The 18,475-nt window shown below is 38.8% G+C and overlaps 1 protein-coding gene across 3 annotated transcripts in view; it reads left to right on the plus strand.

The window, feature by feature from the left end:
* The first annotated feature begins 549 nt into the window (after window positions 1-549).
* LOC124709135 (DENN domain-containing protein Crag) overlaps window positions 550-18,475 on the plus strand; it is a 333,511-nt gene continuing 315,585 nt past the window's right edge. For all 3 annotated transcript variants that reach the window (XM_047240798.1, XM_047240799.1, XM_047240801.1), the window contains exons 1-2: window positions 550-1,346; window positions 17,807-17,903. In XM_047240798.1, the coding sequence (XP_047096754.1) occupies window positions 1,145-1,346; window positions 17,807-17,903 (299 nt within the window). In that variant the 5' untranslated portion in view covers window positions 550-1,144. The remainder of the gene's footprint in view (window positions 1,347-17,806; window positions 17,904-18,475) is intronic.

The following is an 18,475-nucleotide window of genomic DNA, read 5'->3' on the forward strand; positions in this document are numbered from 1 at the left end:
ACAGCGCTGAGTGTCAACTTAGTTTGCGGATTCAGTATACAGAATAGTTTGGCTACCTTTTTAAACAGATGAATTTTAATAGTCTCTTTCATTTCCTTTGGCGATTTGTTATTCATTTTTGCTACCTGATATATTATTTTGGGTTTTTTGTTTGTTTCCGTGGGTAAATGCTGTTCCATGATTATGTGTAGAATTATTGGCGAAATACATAGTAACGTTTTCCCTGATGTGTACCACATATTGATAGGATAGACGTACCGGTACTCACTTGGCACAGTAAGAATGCCCAATAGCTGTTTACTATGAGACCGAGTACTACTTTATTCTCTTATTATTATTCTTACAGTCTTTTTCTGTAGTTTAAAACTGTGACCATGTTTTGTGCCATGTTGTGTGTCCTCACCTATCAATAAGTATGTTTGGTTTTTTGCAGCTGTTACCTTACGATGAAAACAAGCGCTGAGACTCTGTGTAGGGAAAACGAATTTTAAATTTAGCGGCTATTGACTCATTCGCTTGTCACGACCTTGGTGAAGTCAACATGGCAGCAGTGGCAGAGATGAAATCATTTTGCTGAAGCGCAAGAAGTTACTGCGACAGTTGATGTTTCGTCAACACAATAATTGTGAGATGACATGAGATCGGCGTCGTTGTACAGCGTTGGAAAAAAATAACAAAATGCACGACTATCATGTTATCCCGTGGATTTCATTAGTTTGTGATGTTTTGTGGATGAGTGAAGAAAATAGAATCGCCGATGTTCTTCGTTAATTGACGCATGCAATGCACATGTAGTTCGTACACACGAAGCGCTGGATTTGTCAGCAGCGCGCAAAAGCAGGAAAGGAGAACTATCATGCGTAACTTTACGAGACAAGGAAGGAAGAGATGACATAACCTCCACACTCGAATGTGTTTTCGTTGAAGTTATAACCATGGCGTAACGTTTGTGCGCAAAGGAAAGGTGTAAATTAACTTTTATAGTCCGTGCCGTTTGTTTGTGTGTTCCCACTCAAAAAACTATGATAATCAAGTGCCTGAAGTTATGCTTCTAAAAAACTCATATGTGATAAGTGTTTTTTTTCTGGTGTACTGAACGTTTAAATCAGTGTTGTACCTAAGTTTATTGTTTTATTGAATAACGATGGATGAGAAAAGAATTGCCGATTACTTCGTGGTAGCCGGGTTACCGGAAAATCCTGAGCCATTGGAGGAATTTTCTCATGACAGTGCACATCTGAAATCGAACTACAATCAGCCACCAATAACAGATATCACTGTATATTTTCCAACCCTTGGAGAAAGTGTGCCACCAGAATATACTGTCCTGAGCAGAACACCAACAGGTAAACTTACAAATTGTCTTGTAAACCAAACTTAACATTAGATTTGTAAAGGAAAGGAATCATCCTTCCAGGTGCACCTTTTGTATGCTTTTGAAAGGCATCTGATAACAAACATTGCCAAGACAACACTCTGTGCTTGAGATATGTACGATAGTTGTTTGAGATATTGAAGCAAATACTTATCAAGGCCCCCTAGAACCAACAACAAGTGTTTCGTACACTCCTGAAATTGTTAAATATTGCAAATTAATAACTATATATTTGATAGAGAGTACCTATGTGATTCCACATGCACTGTATTAAATATATTATTCATATATATTACTGGGATACTGTCCACAGAGAGAGCATAGTGACCCCTGTAAGCTATTGTAAACAACTACAATAACAGACCTTTAACAGGTTTGTATGAGATAGGCCTAGTACAATTGGCCTCTCCACTCTCTTCCAAAAATTGTGGTTGCAGGGGCTTCCTGATTTATATTATAGGTCCTAGCTCAATTATTGAGAAAAATTTTACAACAATTTTGTGGATTATCTGACAGATTCTGTTTTGAGAAACCACTGCATTTGACTCCTCAGCATCCTTGTTAGCAAGTTCTTCTTTTTCCATTCTTGAGTAATAGTTGAAACTGTCTTTGAACACACTGTACTCACAATCCAGTCACTGTTATGATTTGATTTCTTGTATTGCAGAATATGACATGTTCCTGTTGTAACAAGTATATGGCACTTTGTTGGCACAATGCACTCATCGATTGGCTTAGACAATTGCATGATTTATAACTGAATAGGGGTTACTAGAGAAGTAGACTTGTTTGTGGAAGTAAATCAACTTACACTGTACAATTAAAAAAAAGTATAAGGGGATAGAAAAGTCATATGTTTTGTATATTATATTCCTTACTACATTCACTGATATTGCTTTACATTAGTTTTTAATAAAATGATGACTGAAGCAACACATACATTTTATTACACTGACAGAAAATAGACAGAATCAATAGCTTAAGGAACATTAAGAAATAGTTAACATTGAGATATAGTTAACTGAAGAAGTGTTGAGGGTTACAAATCGTAAAGGGAGATAAAGCTTGATTGCAGTAAGTAGGTTCAAATGTATGTAGGTCGCAGTAGTTATGCACAAATAAGGACTTACCTAGGACAGAATAGCATTGAGTGCTGTGTTAAACCAGTCTTCAGACCAAAGTTGATGACAAAAACAACAACAATGATGATAACAACAACACTGACCATCAATTATGAAACTTGCAAGATGGGCAAGTACGTAACTTTTACCGAACAAAAGGCTGCTTTCTTTGTTAGATTCTTGACTATACTGGAATCATATTCTACACTGACACTTTCAGATACATATCACCAAGGGTAATCTGTGGCGTTAAATAATCATCAATGAAAGCAACGCACAAATATTATGGTTATATACTAAAAACTGTATATTAGTCTACTGTAGTTAAGGTATATTGAAGTAAATATTATATGTCTGTATGTGTGGATGGATATGTGTGTGTGTGTGTGTGTGCGAGTGTATACCTGTCCTTTTTTCCCCCCTAAGGTAAGTCTTTCCGCTCCCGGGATTGGAATGACTCCTTACCCTCACCCTTAAAACCCACTTCCTTCCGTCTTTCCCTCTCCTTCCCTCTTTCCTGATGAAGCAACAGTTTGTTGCGAAAGCTTGAATTTTGTGTGTATGTTTGTGTTTGTTTGTGTGTCTATCGACCTGCCAGCGCTTTCGTTCGGTAAGTCACCTCATCTTTGTTTTTATATATAATTTTACTACTACTAATATATACTTTACATGGAACAGATTTCCATGAAAAACAGTTGAGATAAATGATGCAGCAACTAGTGAGCCGTGATCCACAGCTCTTTTATTATTCAGTGTCATATATGATGATTATCTCAGATATACATATTGTAACAATGAATGTTGCAAGCAAGTGATTAATCTGTTTCAGAGATTAGTTAACAACGCGATACCATGCCAATCAGCCGATGACCTCATTAAAGTGACTGTGATACAAGCTTTAAGAAATGGTCAGAGGTTGACATCACTAACAGTACAAAAACATTAACAAAATAAAATCCAACAAACTAATGGGGTTCTTGTTGTTAATGTTGTCCGATATATTTAAAACTTAAAAACAACAGAACACTGTGGGGAAAATTGGGGTTTTGATCACACACGTTAATGTAACTATTGAGTATGTAGTAGGCCTATATATAAAATGAAAGGTAGCCATGACACATTTGTTGTCTTCAATAATTCCAAACCAAATCGTCATCTGACAAACAATCCTAAGCTGTGGGCTGTGCTATAGCTTAGTCTGTCACCATAAAACTTGACAAAAACAGCTTTTTGTTGTGACTCATTCGTTGGCTTCCCCAACTCTCATCCAAACTATCATCCTTGACCCTAACCTTGATCTCAGACTGTAGTATTGTTCAGTTTGTCATCGGAACCTTATAAAAAATACCATATATAGAAAGGAGGTCCATCTCCACTAAACCTATACAGTTCTAATAGGCAAAACTGTTTAAGCCATCACCCACAAGAAATAAATGTCCATATCACTATCAATTTTTTGCCAGTAGTTGTGACATCACACCAATGCCTTTATCTGAGACATACCCCAGTGCAGTGCATGCAACAACTGCAAATGCAAGGACACAACACTGGGGGGTAATCACTTGTCGGCACTGGTCCTCTGTGGCAAGCATCCCTGGACACCTTTGAATGAAGTATAGAGGAGAAAAAATATATGTCATGCTGGAGCCACACTTGAAGAGACGTGCTCCAGCCCACCCACCAGGACCACTGAAATGATTTTCCAGAAAAGCGAGTCAGCAGCCATGGCGGTCACGACCTCTCATGCTGTCAACAGCAAATTCAACAAGGTTTGCTGCAAAGCAACATCTGGTGTGAACACAAGAGCTTCTTGCCACTCAAACTCTGGACCAGGTCCCACCCTTAGCTACAAATATGGATCAGCATTGGCATGCTGGTCAGTGGAGCTTGAAGAAATTCATAAGAATGTGGAGCATTACCAAATGTTATAAGAATACTTACTGAGAGGGAGGGCCACTGCTGCAACCATTGAGCAGTCCTATCCAGCAGTTTGGAATGAGGGCGAAATAAGGAAACCAACGGCTTGTGGTCAGTGATGAGAAGGAACCTCACTCACCCCATACAGCAAGATGTGGAACTTTTTGACCCCGATAATAATAGGTAGTGCCTCCTTTTCCACCAGTGAGTAGTTTTGTTGTGAAGCAGATAGTGTCTTCAGAGCGTAAGCGATGGACTGTACAGTGCTGTCTCCGTTCTGATGGGCAGGACAGAACCAGTGCCATACTGGGATGCATCACAGACCAGAGTCAAAGGCTTATTTAGTGTAAAAGAAGTCAGGCAGGGAGCAGAGCACGTATGCTTCTTGAGAGACTGAAAAGACAGTTTACAATCTGCAGACCAGATAAGCCTAATGCCCTTATAGTGAAGCCGGTTAAGAAGCTGGCCTGCGGAGTGAACTGAGCATAATATGAAATATTAGCAAAAAACGACCGTGTCTCATTCAGGTTCTTGGGCACTGGTAGTTTGACAATGGCCTTGAAAGGGGGCCTTCCATTGGGATGAGACTGTCTTTACAAGCTCCTCTGGGTAGGACAATTGCACTTTTCCAGCTTTCAACAAAGGCCATTATCCAGGGGGCGTTGGAAAACCAGCTGTCATTTCCATAAATGCTCTTCCTGATTAGGCCCCATGACCCAGGTGTCATTAAGGGAATTGACGCAATAGGGAATGTCTTGAACCAACAGTTTCAAATATCATTGTTAAAATCACAATGCAGGCGAGATTCTAAAAGGCAAGCTATTAAACTGATAGAGTGCGAAGGGTGTCTTGAGGACCAAGAAAGTCCAAGAAACTGCATCCAGTGGCAACTGCAGGTAAGCCCTCCCCTTGATAACGTCACCAACAAGTCTGCCTGCCATGGATTTGGATAAGAATCTGCGACACATTGTGCATTGACCGTCTGTTTAAAATTGCACAAAGGCACACGGTGCTGTCAGGCTTCTGAATTACCACCATAGGAGTGGTCCACTGTCTCAATGAAGTAGGAGAAATGACATCCTAGTCCTGTCAAAGGAACAAGTCAGTCTTTACCTTGTTGTGCTTGGCGAATGGAATGGGGTGGAGGTGACAATTTTGGGACTGCCAACAGTTTAAGAGAAACACGTCTTGAAATTTTCTGCGGTTCCAAAGATACTGTTGAACAATGGACTATAGCACCAAGTAAGAAGTTCAAATCGGTCACAGGGTTGTACTGAGACACTAAATGCATGACATGAAAGCTGAAAATGGTAAAGGCGTCGAGCCCAAAGATATTTTGCGCCAATGGTGAGTTGACCACAAACAATGTAAGGTGCCATTCCACATTCTTGTAAGGCTCAGACATGGAGAATTGCTCTTGCAAGAGAATGCACTGTTTACTGTAAGACACATCCTGATGGAGTATCCAATTCATTTCTGGGCACCACAAGATCCTCTACGTATCCAAATTAATAAGGTTGATTCACTCTTGTGTCCATCTGAAATTCGACCTGCCACTCGTTCACATTGAACATCGGCAAAACACAAACGACTACCACATGTGGGGCCTCAGAGGTAGCCCTAGAGTCCAATGAAAACATCGGGGTATTCGATGACTGACTCATGGCCCATCAACTGTCACAAACAATTTCCAAATGGCTTAGCAGACAGCATACAAAAACAAACCGTAACTATCCTCCCAACCTTGTACAAAAACAAATTTCCCCTGCCTTATCTTTTCAGTCTCTCACCACCTCCAAAGTCCCACCGTCCAGCCACAGGGGAGCATTCCCTGTGTAACTTAGTACGATCAGGACTGGAGCAACTAAATTACATTCTCCGTGAGAGTTTTGACTATCTCTCGTCATGCCCTGTAATGAGAAGTGTCCTGTCCACTATCCTCCCCACCCCCACCACATTAGTAGTCTGCCATCCACATAACCTATACAATATACTCGTCCAACCCTACACAACCCCTGCTCCCAACCCCTTATCTCATGTCTCATACTCCTGTAATAGACATAGGTGCAAGACCTGTCCCATACATCCTCCCGCCACCACCTATTCTAGTCCAGTCGCAAACATCACCTATATCATCAAAGGCAGGGCTACCCCTGAAACCGGTCATGTGATCTACAAGCTAAGCTGCAACCACTGTACTGCATTATATGTGGGCACAACAATCAACAAGCTGCCTGTCCGCATGAATGGCAACCGACAAACTGTGACCAAGAAGCAAGTGGACTATCCTGTTGCTGAGCACGCTGTCAAACATGACATCCTTCATTTCACTGACTGCTTCACAACCTGTGCCATACGGATCCTTCCCTCCAACACCAACTTTCCTGAATTGCGCTAGTGGGAACTTTCCCTGCAATACAGCCTACATTCCCATAACTGTCCTGGCCTCAACATTCAGTAGTTATTGTCCTCTCCCATCTATCCCCTTTTCTCTGTTCCTATTCCAGCACTACACAGCCCTCATTCCACCATTGCACCCAGTATTTTTTCTTCTCTCCTTTTCCACTATCCCCTGCCCCTCCTCACCTCTCTGCTGCCCTCCGTCTAACCTCCCAACTGCACATAACTGTCCTATCCTACTTCTACCTCATCCGTGTGTGTTCCCCAACAGCACATCAATGTCCGCCACCCCTACCCTACTTTGCCTCCCTCTCCCCACTCCAGCTTCCACCTTGCCACCACCCAGTCACTACTCCCATCATGCACTGGTGCTGCAGCTCGCATTGTGGCCTCAGTTGCCTGAGACTGCAGTCATGTATGTGTGAATTGCATTTGTGAGAGTATGTATGTATATAGGCCTAAGTGTGTGTCTGTCGTCTAATCTTGACCGAGGCCTTACTGGCTGATAGCTTTATTTGTGACAGTCTTTTTATTGTGCTATCTGTGACTCAGTATCTCTGATATATGGGGAATATAATATTTTAATTCTTGTGTTTGTTTCCTTATTTTTTGTGGGCTCATATGTTGTAAATTAAATCATGCCAGTGATAACATCAAAAATACTTTGAGTTTTTTTTTCTTCCAGAAAGTTTGTGAAATCTCCAATACAAATATCAACTACATTATGTGCCACATTGTTTGTATCAGTTATAAAAAGATGACAAAATCTCAATTGTGCCTTTTCTTGCATCTTCAACAACTCGTTTTTTTGCTTCACCATGTCACTAACTTGAGTATTATTGGTTATTTTGTGCAGAGCATCGGAGAACTTTCTTACATGGCACTGCATTTCTATATTGTGGATTTTCAAATGCAGTAGCTGTTTCCTTCCTACAGTTTAAAGGGTTTCTTAACCTTTTAGACTGACTTCTTTCCATTTTGTTGTAGAAATTCACTAAATTTCATTGATTGTTTTGTTTTTGCGTGTTGTGCAACTCCAGTTGCAGTATATGTTTACTCGCTGTGCATTTTATTTTTATTTCTGAAAAACCTCATCAGTTGAAATGTTCTACTGATTGCACATGTTTGCGTGGTACCTGTGTGGATTACAGCACAAACGAAATCTTGCGATCGGCGTGTAGCACATTGACATCTGAGACAAGCCCTGCCTCCTCTTACCAGAGCAACCAGCTTATGGCTTGGGGGGGATATATATATATATATATATATATATATATATATATATATATATATATATATATATATATATATATATATATATATATATAATGGTTTAATATATTGTAGAAGTGACATGAGAGATGATGGAGAGCAGGTAGAACAACATGAGAGATGATGAAGAGCAGGTAGAAGAACTGGGTTCAGCCCCTTCACTCACTTCAGTAAATAATAATAGCAGTAAGTAGACACAGCACTACACATGGACCAACACTATATTAACAGCAGCTACTTGTTATGCCACACGATACAGTTACTTAGATAAGGCTGGCAATGAGCATACATATTTCAGAGCAGCACAAAGACAGCCAACTTCCCCTGATCAGAGGAGAGCCAAGGTACAGTGTGTGACCAGTACCTATACCCACGCGTGTGCTACTGCCAACATCAATAATCAATCAAGACAGAATGGAGATATTAATAACCAAATCTGTTGAAGATAATATGGTGAGTAGTATCACTTTCTTTTACAGAGGAGTACTATCTGTAACACTTTCTCAAGCACAAATAGGAAGGAGTGTTAGCAGCAGAGCAAGTAAGCTTTGTCCAGCATATTATAGACTACCACAGAGAGAGGAGTGATGCAGAGTGTGCTAGGTGGTGTCTTCCTCACTTAGTGTAACACTATACTTGTGCTTTGAGAGAGGAAACCAGTAATGTATGAAGCAGAAGAAAATATTGGCCAAGGATGTCGCATGTGTTCGGTTATTTTTAAATTTGTCTTCATTGGCTTCCAGCACCTTCAGGATATTGGAGTGGTTGACAGATGTTTTTACTATTGTGCAATTCTTTATAAAATACTGCATAATAACTTAAAGGACTTTGAATGCAATTTGAAAGTGTTCTTCATTAGAAAGAAAACTCTCAAAAATTTTACAGTGATATTGTTCAAAGTTCCAAGTGTCTTTCTTATAGCATATCCCATTGGATTTTTGTTAAGTAGGCTTATAATGATTCCGCATTAAACAAACCCGTGATGAATCATGTAGTGCTTCTCTGAATCCTCCCCCTCCCCCCCCCCCCACTCACACTCAGTCTCCCTCCCTCCCCCTCCCCCCCACTCACACTCAGTCTCCCTCCCTCCCCCCTCCCCCCCCCCACTCACACTCAGTCTCCCTCCCTCCCCCCTCCCCCCTCCCCCCTCCCCCCTCTCCCCATAATTCAAATTTGTAACAGTCTGAGACCAAAGAACAATACTTGGATATGGTTATTTATTATTATTATTATTGATATTGATATTATTTATTTACTCGTCCTTAGACCATTCAGAGCAACAGTATCAAATATGTCAGAGACATTACAGAAGTAATACATACATATATAAAACGAAAATCATGTAAGATAGGTTTAGGTGAGGATAGGGCAGGAAGTCTGCCATTGAATAGTAAATGGAACCACCCCAACATTTATCTCAGTAACTTGAGAAAACCCCTATTAAGATGGTCGGGCACACAGTTTTAATCTGCCAGGAAGTTTCTCTCTCCTCCTGAATGCGAATCTAGGGCTTAAAGACTGACATAGCCACTTTTCTCTCTCTCTCTCTCTCTCTCTCTCTCTCTCTCGGTATATGAAATTGGAAGGGGAATACAAATACATAGTCAGCATTAAGGTTGCAACATGTACAAGAAGTAAATCAGTGATGTAACTAGAATGTGAAATCTTGGTGTAAAACACTTCTGAAGAAATAAAAACACATGAACATGCTACTTAACCGTGCTGAAACATGTAACACACACAAATGTGCTGCAACTATATCCATCACAACCAATCCAATACTAGATTCCTTCTCCACCAACAGCAGAAACATTATTTCGCAAAGACAAATACAGCATAGATGGGTCATCAGTTAAGAGAGTCAAAAGAACTCAACAATAAATGAGGACCTAGTATTCCTGTAAGCTACTGTATTCACTTACATTGTAGAAACACTTCTAAAAAAGAACTAATTTAAACTGCTCTAAAAGTAGTTTCCTTCCCCATCTCTTTATGGAATTTGGCAGTGCATTATAAATAATGACACCAAAGTGACTCAATGCCATTCTTACTTACTCTGTATACAGGGATTCACAGTTACAAGTATTGTAACTGTTTTAATCGCAGTTGGTTAGCAGGCCACTGAGTCTAGTTATTGTCATCAACACACATTTGTACACTGCCATAGACCATGCATTATGCAGTCGCCATCCCTGAATTGGTCTTCAACAGTGGGAAGCCAGAAGGTGCTTGAAACATCAGTGTAGGCCTGTGCTGTGATAGTGCCACACAAAACAATAAGGGGTGCAAGCCCCCTCCACGAAAAACATGACCACACCTTAACACCACTGCATCCGAATTTTACTGTTGGCTCTACACACACTGGCAGATGACGTTCACCGGACATTCACCATACCCACACCCTACCATCAGATGATCACATTGTGTACCATGATTTGTCACCCCACACAACATTTTCAATTCATGTTTTTTTAATATTGAAATTGATCAGACCTTCAGTCGGCAATGGCAGCACCACCTAGTTAGCCTTTTTTTCACCGATGTCGAAATACTAATCTTGAAATTAATATCGAGGCGTCATTTGGCATTTACCAGCGTGATGTGTGGCTTATGAGCAGCTGCTTGAACATGAAATCCAAATTTTCTCACCTCCCGCCTAACTATCATAGTACTTGCAGTGGATCCTGTTGCAGTTTGTAATTCCTGTGTGATGGTCTGGATAGATGTCTACCTATGACACATTACGACCCTCTTGAACTGACGGCGGTCTCTGTCAGTCAACAGATGAGGTCAGCCTCTATGCTTTTGTGCTGTACGTGTTCCTCCATGTTTCCACTTCACTACCACATTGGAAAAAGTGGACGTATGGGGATGTTTAGGAGTGTGGAAATCTCGTGTACAGGCGTATCACACAAGTGATACCCAATCACCTGACCACATTCGAAGCCTGTGAGTTCCGCAGAGTGCCCTATTCTGCTCTCTCATGATGTCTATTGAGGTCACTGATATGGAGTACCTGTCAATAGGTGGCAGCACAATGCACCTAATATGAAAAATGTATGTTTTGGGGGATGTCCGGATACTTTTGATTACATAGTGTATGTGACAAGAGTCAAGCAGCCGTTTTCTGTAATGTAAAAATTTCATTTAATCATCCATTAACTTTACCCCAGTAAACTATTCCATAAGCTACAAAGGACTGGCAGTAACCAAATGAGCCATTCTACCAGCATCTCAAGAGCAAACTTTAGAAATAATTCTCAGAGCAAAACATGCAGACTGAGTCTCGAGGAGAGTTTGGTTACAAGGTCTTTCCAGTTTAAGTCTTGATCAATTTTGATTCATCTTTTCAATATCTGTGTGTGTGTGTGTGTGTGTGTGTGTGTGTGTGTGTGTGTGTGTGTGTGTGTTATAAGGGTCAGCCTGTTGAAGGACTTGAGGACTTGATGAGTTGTTGTGGACAAAGATTCCTTAACATTGCTCACTATTACACTAATGTCATCTGCAAACATCAACTCAGCTGCAGTTTCTGAGATGTGTTTGTCATTTATATAAATAAAGAGCAGGCTACCTTGCAGTACACTTTCTTTGCATCAGATAATAATATGATTTTATGATTAGAATGAGCTGATGTGAGTTCCATAATCTCTGATCTGCTATACAAATATGATTGAAACCACTTGTTTTCAACCCCTTTTAGCCCTTTTACTTCCAACATTGCAAAAAGAGTTTCATGAGTAACAGAATAAAAGCTCTAGGAAGATGTAAATTATTGATGACACTTGATTTTTGGAACCAATAATCATGATTTTAAAAAATAGAATAACAAACAAACTACAGAACTGAATCTAGATCTTTATTTTACACCCTTAAATTGTATTATGTTTCCTTTTAAGTAAAACACTTTCATACAGAGGACACTACATGACATCGAAGGAAAGCCTTTGTGGAATGTGAGGGAGCTTGGTGCGACATCGAATGCCGCAATTTTTGTCCTAGAACAAAATTTCAGAAACTGCATGAAACTGATGATATTGGCTAACATAGTAGGTAGGGATATTTAAAAAAATTGTTTTTAACAAAATGGTGGCACTCTGAAATAAGAGTCTATTTTTTGACAAAACAGTTGCTATAAGAACCTGCACTGAAAATCTGAATTGAAATATATTGCAAAATTACTGCTTACTACAGTAGAAAAAATGTTGACTTGCAAGTTACAAAAATGTATACTGTAATTGCATGTATGTTTTATGAGTTATAGCTCCCACAAACTCGAAAAATGTTGTTAAAAATAGCATTTATAAGTTTGAACTCATGTTTTTTAATATTGAAATTGAACAGACCTTCAGTCAGCAATGGTGGCACCACCCAGTTAGCCTTTTTTTCACCAATGTCGAAACACACTTATCTTGAAATTAATATTGATTTACTGGCTTCTGCTTACCAGTTGAAGCATTTTTTGCACAATTAAGAGAACCTTTTGAAATTTTCTATACATTCGCTCGTTATTTTCAAGCACTCACATTTTACTTCATATAAAAGACAAGTGAAATGACATGTTATGCAGATATGAGAGAAGCATGTGCTTTCAGACTGTTTACTGTAAATGAATTGTTATGAAGAGAAATCTTGTTGAGAATAGTATTTTAGTTGATACTGATGTTCACTGTGACACCAGCCGAAGCTAACAGGACCCCTATTTCATCAGTAACTATTATAGTATTACATCGGTTGTATTCAAGCTCTTTGATGCACGAGACTACCATGCAGTAAACAGCAGTTTTAACATATTTTAATATTTATGGCACACTTTATGTGAATGAATCTTAAAAACACTCTCTCTAAGGAACATTTTAATCCATTAAAAAATTATGCCTAATAAATTCTACCCTTGTGTATCCCCTTAACTCCTACAACACTATTGTTTGTATCCAAGTTTCTCACTATTTCATCTGTGTAATCCATTATCACTGTTTCTGTACTTCTATCTGCTTGAAAGCCCTGATGTTTATTATTCAGTGGACTGTGATTGTTTAATTGCCTGTTGGTTTGTTGTTTAATTAATCTCTTAATTGCATTAGAGACTGCCAGTAGGAGTGAAATGGGTCTATTATTTTCAACTGTATGCCTATTACCACTCTCGAATAAAGGTATCGCTTGCAAGATTTTTAATCTGTGGGAAAACACTCCCTCAGTGAATGATAAATTAACAATGTGAGCCAAGGGCTTTGCAATTTGTGAAGCAGTTATGTGTTGTAAATGACACCTGTACATCATCTACATTGTCTGACAGTTTGCATTTGAGGCTTTTAATCTCCTTCACTACCTCATGTTCACTGGTTGGAATGAAACTCATGCCATGTGCAGATATACAGTACCTAAGTTTACCCTATTTTGCTAAATTTAAGGTGGGTGTTTGGCAAACATTTACAAAGTAATCATGTATGTAACTTGGCAGATATTTCTTTGCCAATAGTGGTATTACCAGCATTGTTAGTGTAATTTTGTGCTCTTCATATATTTTCCCTCTTTCGCTTTTTACAGTATCCTATGTAGATTTTGATTTATTGTCAAACATTCTTATTGTACTATAGTTTTTAAGTAGTTTTTCATTTGCAGTTACCAGCCGATATATTTTCTTGAATGTCTGTACATATGCCATAAACTGGGGTTCTGTAGATCATGTAATTTGAGAACTGAGCATTTTTAAAGTCCTACAGAAAAACTTAATGTCTGATATAATCCAGGAGCTAGATTTAGAGATCTGACATGAATGGGCTATGATTAGTCAGAAAATACATTTCAGAATTGTCCATGAATATTGAAGAGAAAGCATCATATGCATTGTTAGTACTTGACTGTGAAAACACTTCCAACCAGGATTCATTACCTAGACCTTTAACAAAAAATACAATTTTCCATAGAAAAATTTCTTTGTTAAATAGAAGTACATTCCTTTCTTTTATAGGCATAGCTGGAATTGTAAGGATGCGACCATTATGATCAGATAGCCTTAAGTCAGTATGAAGTCAGGCCCATTTACATTCTGCCAACTTTGTCCAAGGCTTTGGAATACAAAGTTCACAAACAGCTTACTAATTATTTAATATCTAATGGCATTTTAGATGAATAGCAGCCTGGTTTCTGGCAAAATTGTAACATGATGACTGTTCTTATAAAAGTGATGGATGAACTGGAGTAACATGCGACTATTAAGTGCTTTTTAGATACTCTTCTAATTGTATGTTAATTATATGCAACTATTCTCTCCCAGTGCAAATATCATCTATACACTGACGGCCTTCATTTATATGATCTAAGTGCAAGTCCAACAAACATGTCCACAACTATCCAGCAAGTAAATGCTGATTTACTTGCCCTACCAGAGCAGGCACAGAACATGGGTTTGAAACTTAACCCATCTAAAATTCAAGCAATCTTAGCCACCCACAAAAGACTTATTACCCCTCAGTTCAGAGAATCTCTTCCACAATTAATGCTGAATTGCACAGAAATAACCTTATTTCCTCCTGCAAAGAACTTAAGGATAATTCTAGACCATCACTTAGACTGGATTGAACACACAACTGCAGTCTGTAAGGTGTCAGCATCACATCACTCTCTACAGAAATATAAAAAGCATTTCCTCTTGAGCTTAGAAGGAAGCTCTTAGAGAGTCTAATACTCCCCTTATTAGATATTCTCAAGGACTTTCGTACAAAAACTCACACAGGCCGGAACTGACAATTAATGCTTTTGTACAATACAATAGTGATACACGCTTTTTCGACCATATCATTCTTGCCTACGAACAACTGCTACAGGTGTATGCTGATAAGCAGAGAGACTATCATACTTTATTTGCTCTATTCTCTTTTCAGTCATTGCACTCCATCTTATTTGCGTACACTCTTATACTACTACACTCATTCTCATCGAAGTAAAATCCTTTCTATATCAGGGACCCAATTTTGGAACAATTTTCCTCAAAATGTAAGAAATTAAACCCCTTTCAAACTTCAAAATACAGCTGATGGTACACCTTCCATCGCAATAGCCTTATCTCCCAATGTCTGTGCAGCTCACTCTCGCCAGTTCCTCTCCCCCACAACTTTTCTCTACAGCTTGTCGGCAGAGCTCTCTATTTATATTCTGTTCTTTCCTTAAGGGCAGTGTCATTGTAATTTCAATATTCTCCTTACACGTCTGATAATACTAAACATGTCTTTAATAATACTAAACATGGCTTCAGGTGCATTAAGTTAATCTATACCGTTCTAAGGGCCCTTTACCACTATTCTTCTTATTCTTTTTCTTTCTTTCTTTCTTTCGTTCTTTCTTCTTCTTCTTCTTCTTATTGTTGTTGTTGTTGTTGTTGTTGTTGTGAATGTTTTGTGATGTATTTGGTACCAGTATGTGTTGTTCCTGGTCAGGTGGAAGAGAGGCCCTTGGGGCCCGGTTGGGCTAAATAAGCAACAAACAAATAAATATTTTCCATCTCTGTGGTGTCCACATTTGAACATATGTTGTCTGTAAGATTTTTCATTCAGGGTGTCTATGACCCGGGACAACCGGGAAATCCGGGAAAAACCCGGGAATCTTTTTGAGTTCCGGGATTTTTTCATTGTTTTAGTGTTCAGTTACATTTTTGTGATTTTGACTGGTAATAACCAATACTCCAACAAAAAAATTTACTGTATCCCGCTTCTGCAGAATAATACTGCAGCAACAAAACATGAACAAGAGAAAAAAACAAAAATAAAACTTAAGTAGCAAAGAAAATGCGCCATATACAACAACGAAACACAGTGCTCATACAAGCGTCTGCAAAAAGCAAAGTGTATCAAAGGCTTTAGGACGACTGTGCAGTGCTTCTTAACAATAAATTGCCTCCGATGAGCGTGACGTGACAGTTTTTACATTAGATACGTTTTAATGGAAGATCTTTTAATGTTTCACACGTACGAACATGCGGGCTTCCTGCGTCGTCATAGCTGCGCAAGTGCAGTGACACCTGTTATCTGGCGCTCTGTGGCAACTGCTGAGACGTACCTTTGTAAAAGGTCACGGAAAAATATTGCGCATATTGCTTTGAAAAGCGTTACTTTCAAAGAAAATTTCCTTTTATGTAAGATAAACTATGTGAGAGGGTGTACGACGAATTTTTTAAATCACAGAGCGTTTGACTCTTGTTTAAAAATCAACTCTTTGGGGACGACCATATGAAGAGTTTCGAGCCCAGAAGATCAGACATTTACGTCGTTATTAAAAAAATTTACTGGCACATTTATGTAACGTATGACGCGCAAAAAAGATCAACAATATATGTGGAAGCTTAGCTTCTCTTGCAGCGTATTAATCTTAGAGACCAATATTATGTGTGATAGCTTTGTTTTTCTTGTAGCAACAATTGTACATTAATTTAAGCGATTAATTTTTATTAATTGTGTGTTCGTGCTACTTAATAGTGATCTTGCTATTGGCTGTCTACATCACGTGTCAAATGCTGTCATCAGCTGGCGAGATCAGGTGACATGAGCTGTGACTGGCTTACAAAAGCGCGTCGCAATCTCGATTTTAATGCTTCGGAAAGTAACATGCGGTGTTTGGTGGAATTCGAATTTATACCTTCGTAACACAGAAATATGCAGTGTATATGTTGCTGCACATCAAAGATCTTTCCAAAACGTGCTTTTTCCCCTGAGTTTCATTTTCTAAAGTGCCGGGAAATTCTATGCCGGTGTATAAAACCATAAACCATAAAAGGATTGATAAGTGCCGAGAAAAAGTATACTGTCACTTAACACGAAAAAAGTGTATTTTCACCTGGGAGAAAGTGTATTTTCAACCGGGAAAAATCCGGGAATTATTTTTCCTTGTCCTTGTAGACACCCTGTCATTGTATTTGTTATTCTAATGGGCTGTTTATGAAAGGAAACATGTTAGTATAGAATCATTCACAAGATTTATGTTGAAGTCCTCACAGACAATTATTGCAGCTTTTTCATTAAACATAATATCCACCAGAGACTCCAGCTTATTAAAGAAGGTGTCTAAGTCCCCACAAGATGTTTTATACAGTGCCATAATTATTAGATTACCCATGTCATCTTGCTATTGAACAGCAGCAGCTTCAAAACTCTTTTCAGTACTCAGTGCTTCATCTCCCTCACACCCTTTTTTTAATTCCACATCAGATTTAAGAAAAGTACAAACTCCTGCACTTTTGACATCATGTCTACAAAACTGACTCTCCAGATTATAATGATTAATATTAACAATACCCAGTTCAAAATCTCTGCACCAGTGAGTGCTCCATATTGTGCATACAGTCAATATTGGCATCATTGACTGCAACTTCAAAGTCTAACAATTTCTTTCTTGGACTCTGGATATTATAGCTTAAAATATGAAAATTTCTAGAATAGAGACTGGTAACAGTTGTACTCACACTTTGCTGTGTCATACCTGGTGCTATTTTTGTGGGGGAGGGGGGGGGGGGGAGGTACCAAAAATCCTTGAGCACTAAAGGTTGAATGAATGCTTTGTAAGTAGTCTTTATTGTGAGTGAACAGCCTTAGGATAATTCCGGCAAAACTCAGTCTGGAATTAGCTTTCCCCATGGCAGTCGAGCAGTTTTATTTTTGTCATTATGAGAAACAGAATTAATAGCTGCACAAATTGAATTACTAGATACATATACCTTCAAATCTGTTCGCAGGTTTCTCAGCAGACTTGAATCATGGAAGCTTACGCAGTCCTGAAGTTTACCTGTGCTATCGTAGAGGAAGAGACAAGCCACCTCTTGTGGATGTCGGGCAAGTTTTTTGATTTGTTATATTTTGTAAACTGTTCTATTTATTGACAGTTAGTTATTATTATTGGCATATGTGTGGGAGAAAATGTTTGAGTTTTAACATGTATGCCAACAGTTCGAAAGATTATTGTTACAAGCAAAATTTATTTTGTAAGTTCATTCTTTGTTTGCCAAATGGAGCAGTAGAAGACATACATACTTGTATGTGCATATTAAAACTGGCTTTAAAATGCAGTACTGACATTATTATAGCATTTGGTAACTGTTCTGTAAATGTGTAACACCTGGACACTGTTGCTTATTATTTTCAGTGCACTTGTTTAACAATAATGGAAATTCTTGTATGGAACAATACATAAAATAAGGGAAAGATAGCCACTCACCTTTAGTGGACTGATATGTGGCACAAGTGTGCTTGCATATGCATCCTCTCTTTTTCTGGAACACACACACACACACACACACACACACACACACACACACGGACTAACTCTACCGCATCCTACCCTCAATGTATTTGTGTACTGTGACATTGCTATACATACAGAATTATTGCAATGGTTGCATCTGTCA

The sequence above is a fragment of the Schistocerca piceifrons genome, chromosome 7 (genome assembly GCF_021461385.2).
Source record: "Schistocerca piceifrons isolate TAMUIC-IGC-003096 chromosome 7, iqSchPice1.1, whole genome shotgun sequence".
NCBI lineage: Eukaryota > Metazoa > Arthropoda > Insecta > Orthoptera > Acrididae > Schistocerca > Schistocerca piceifrons.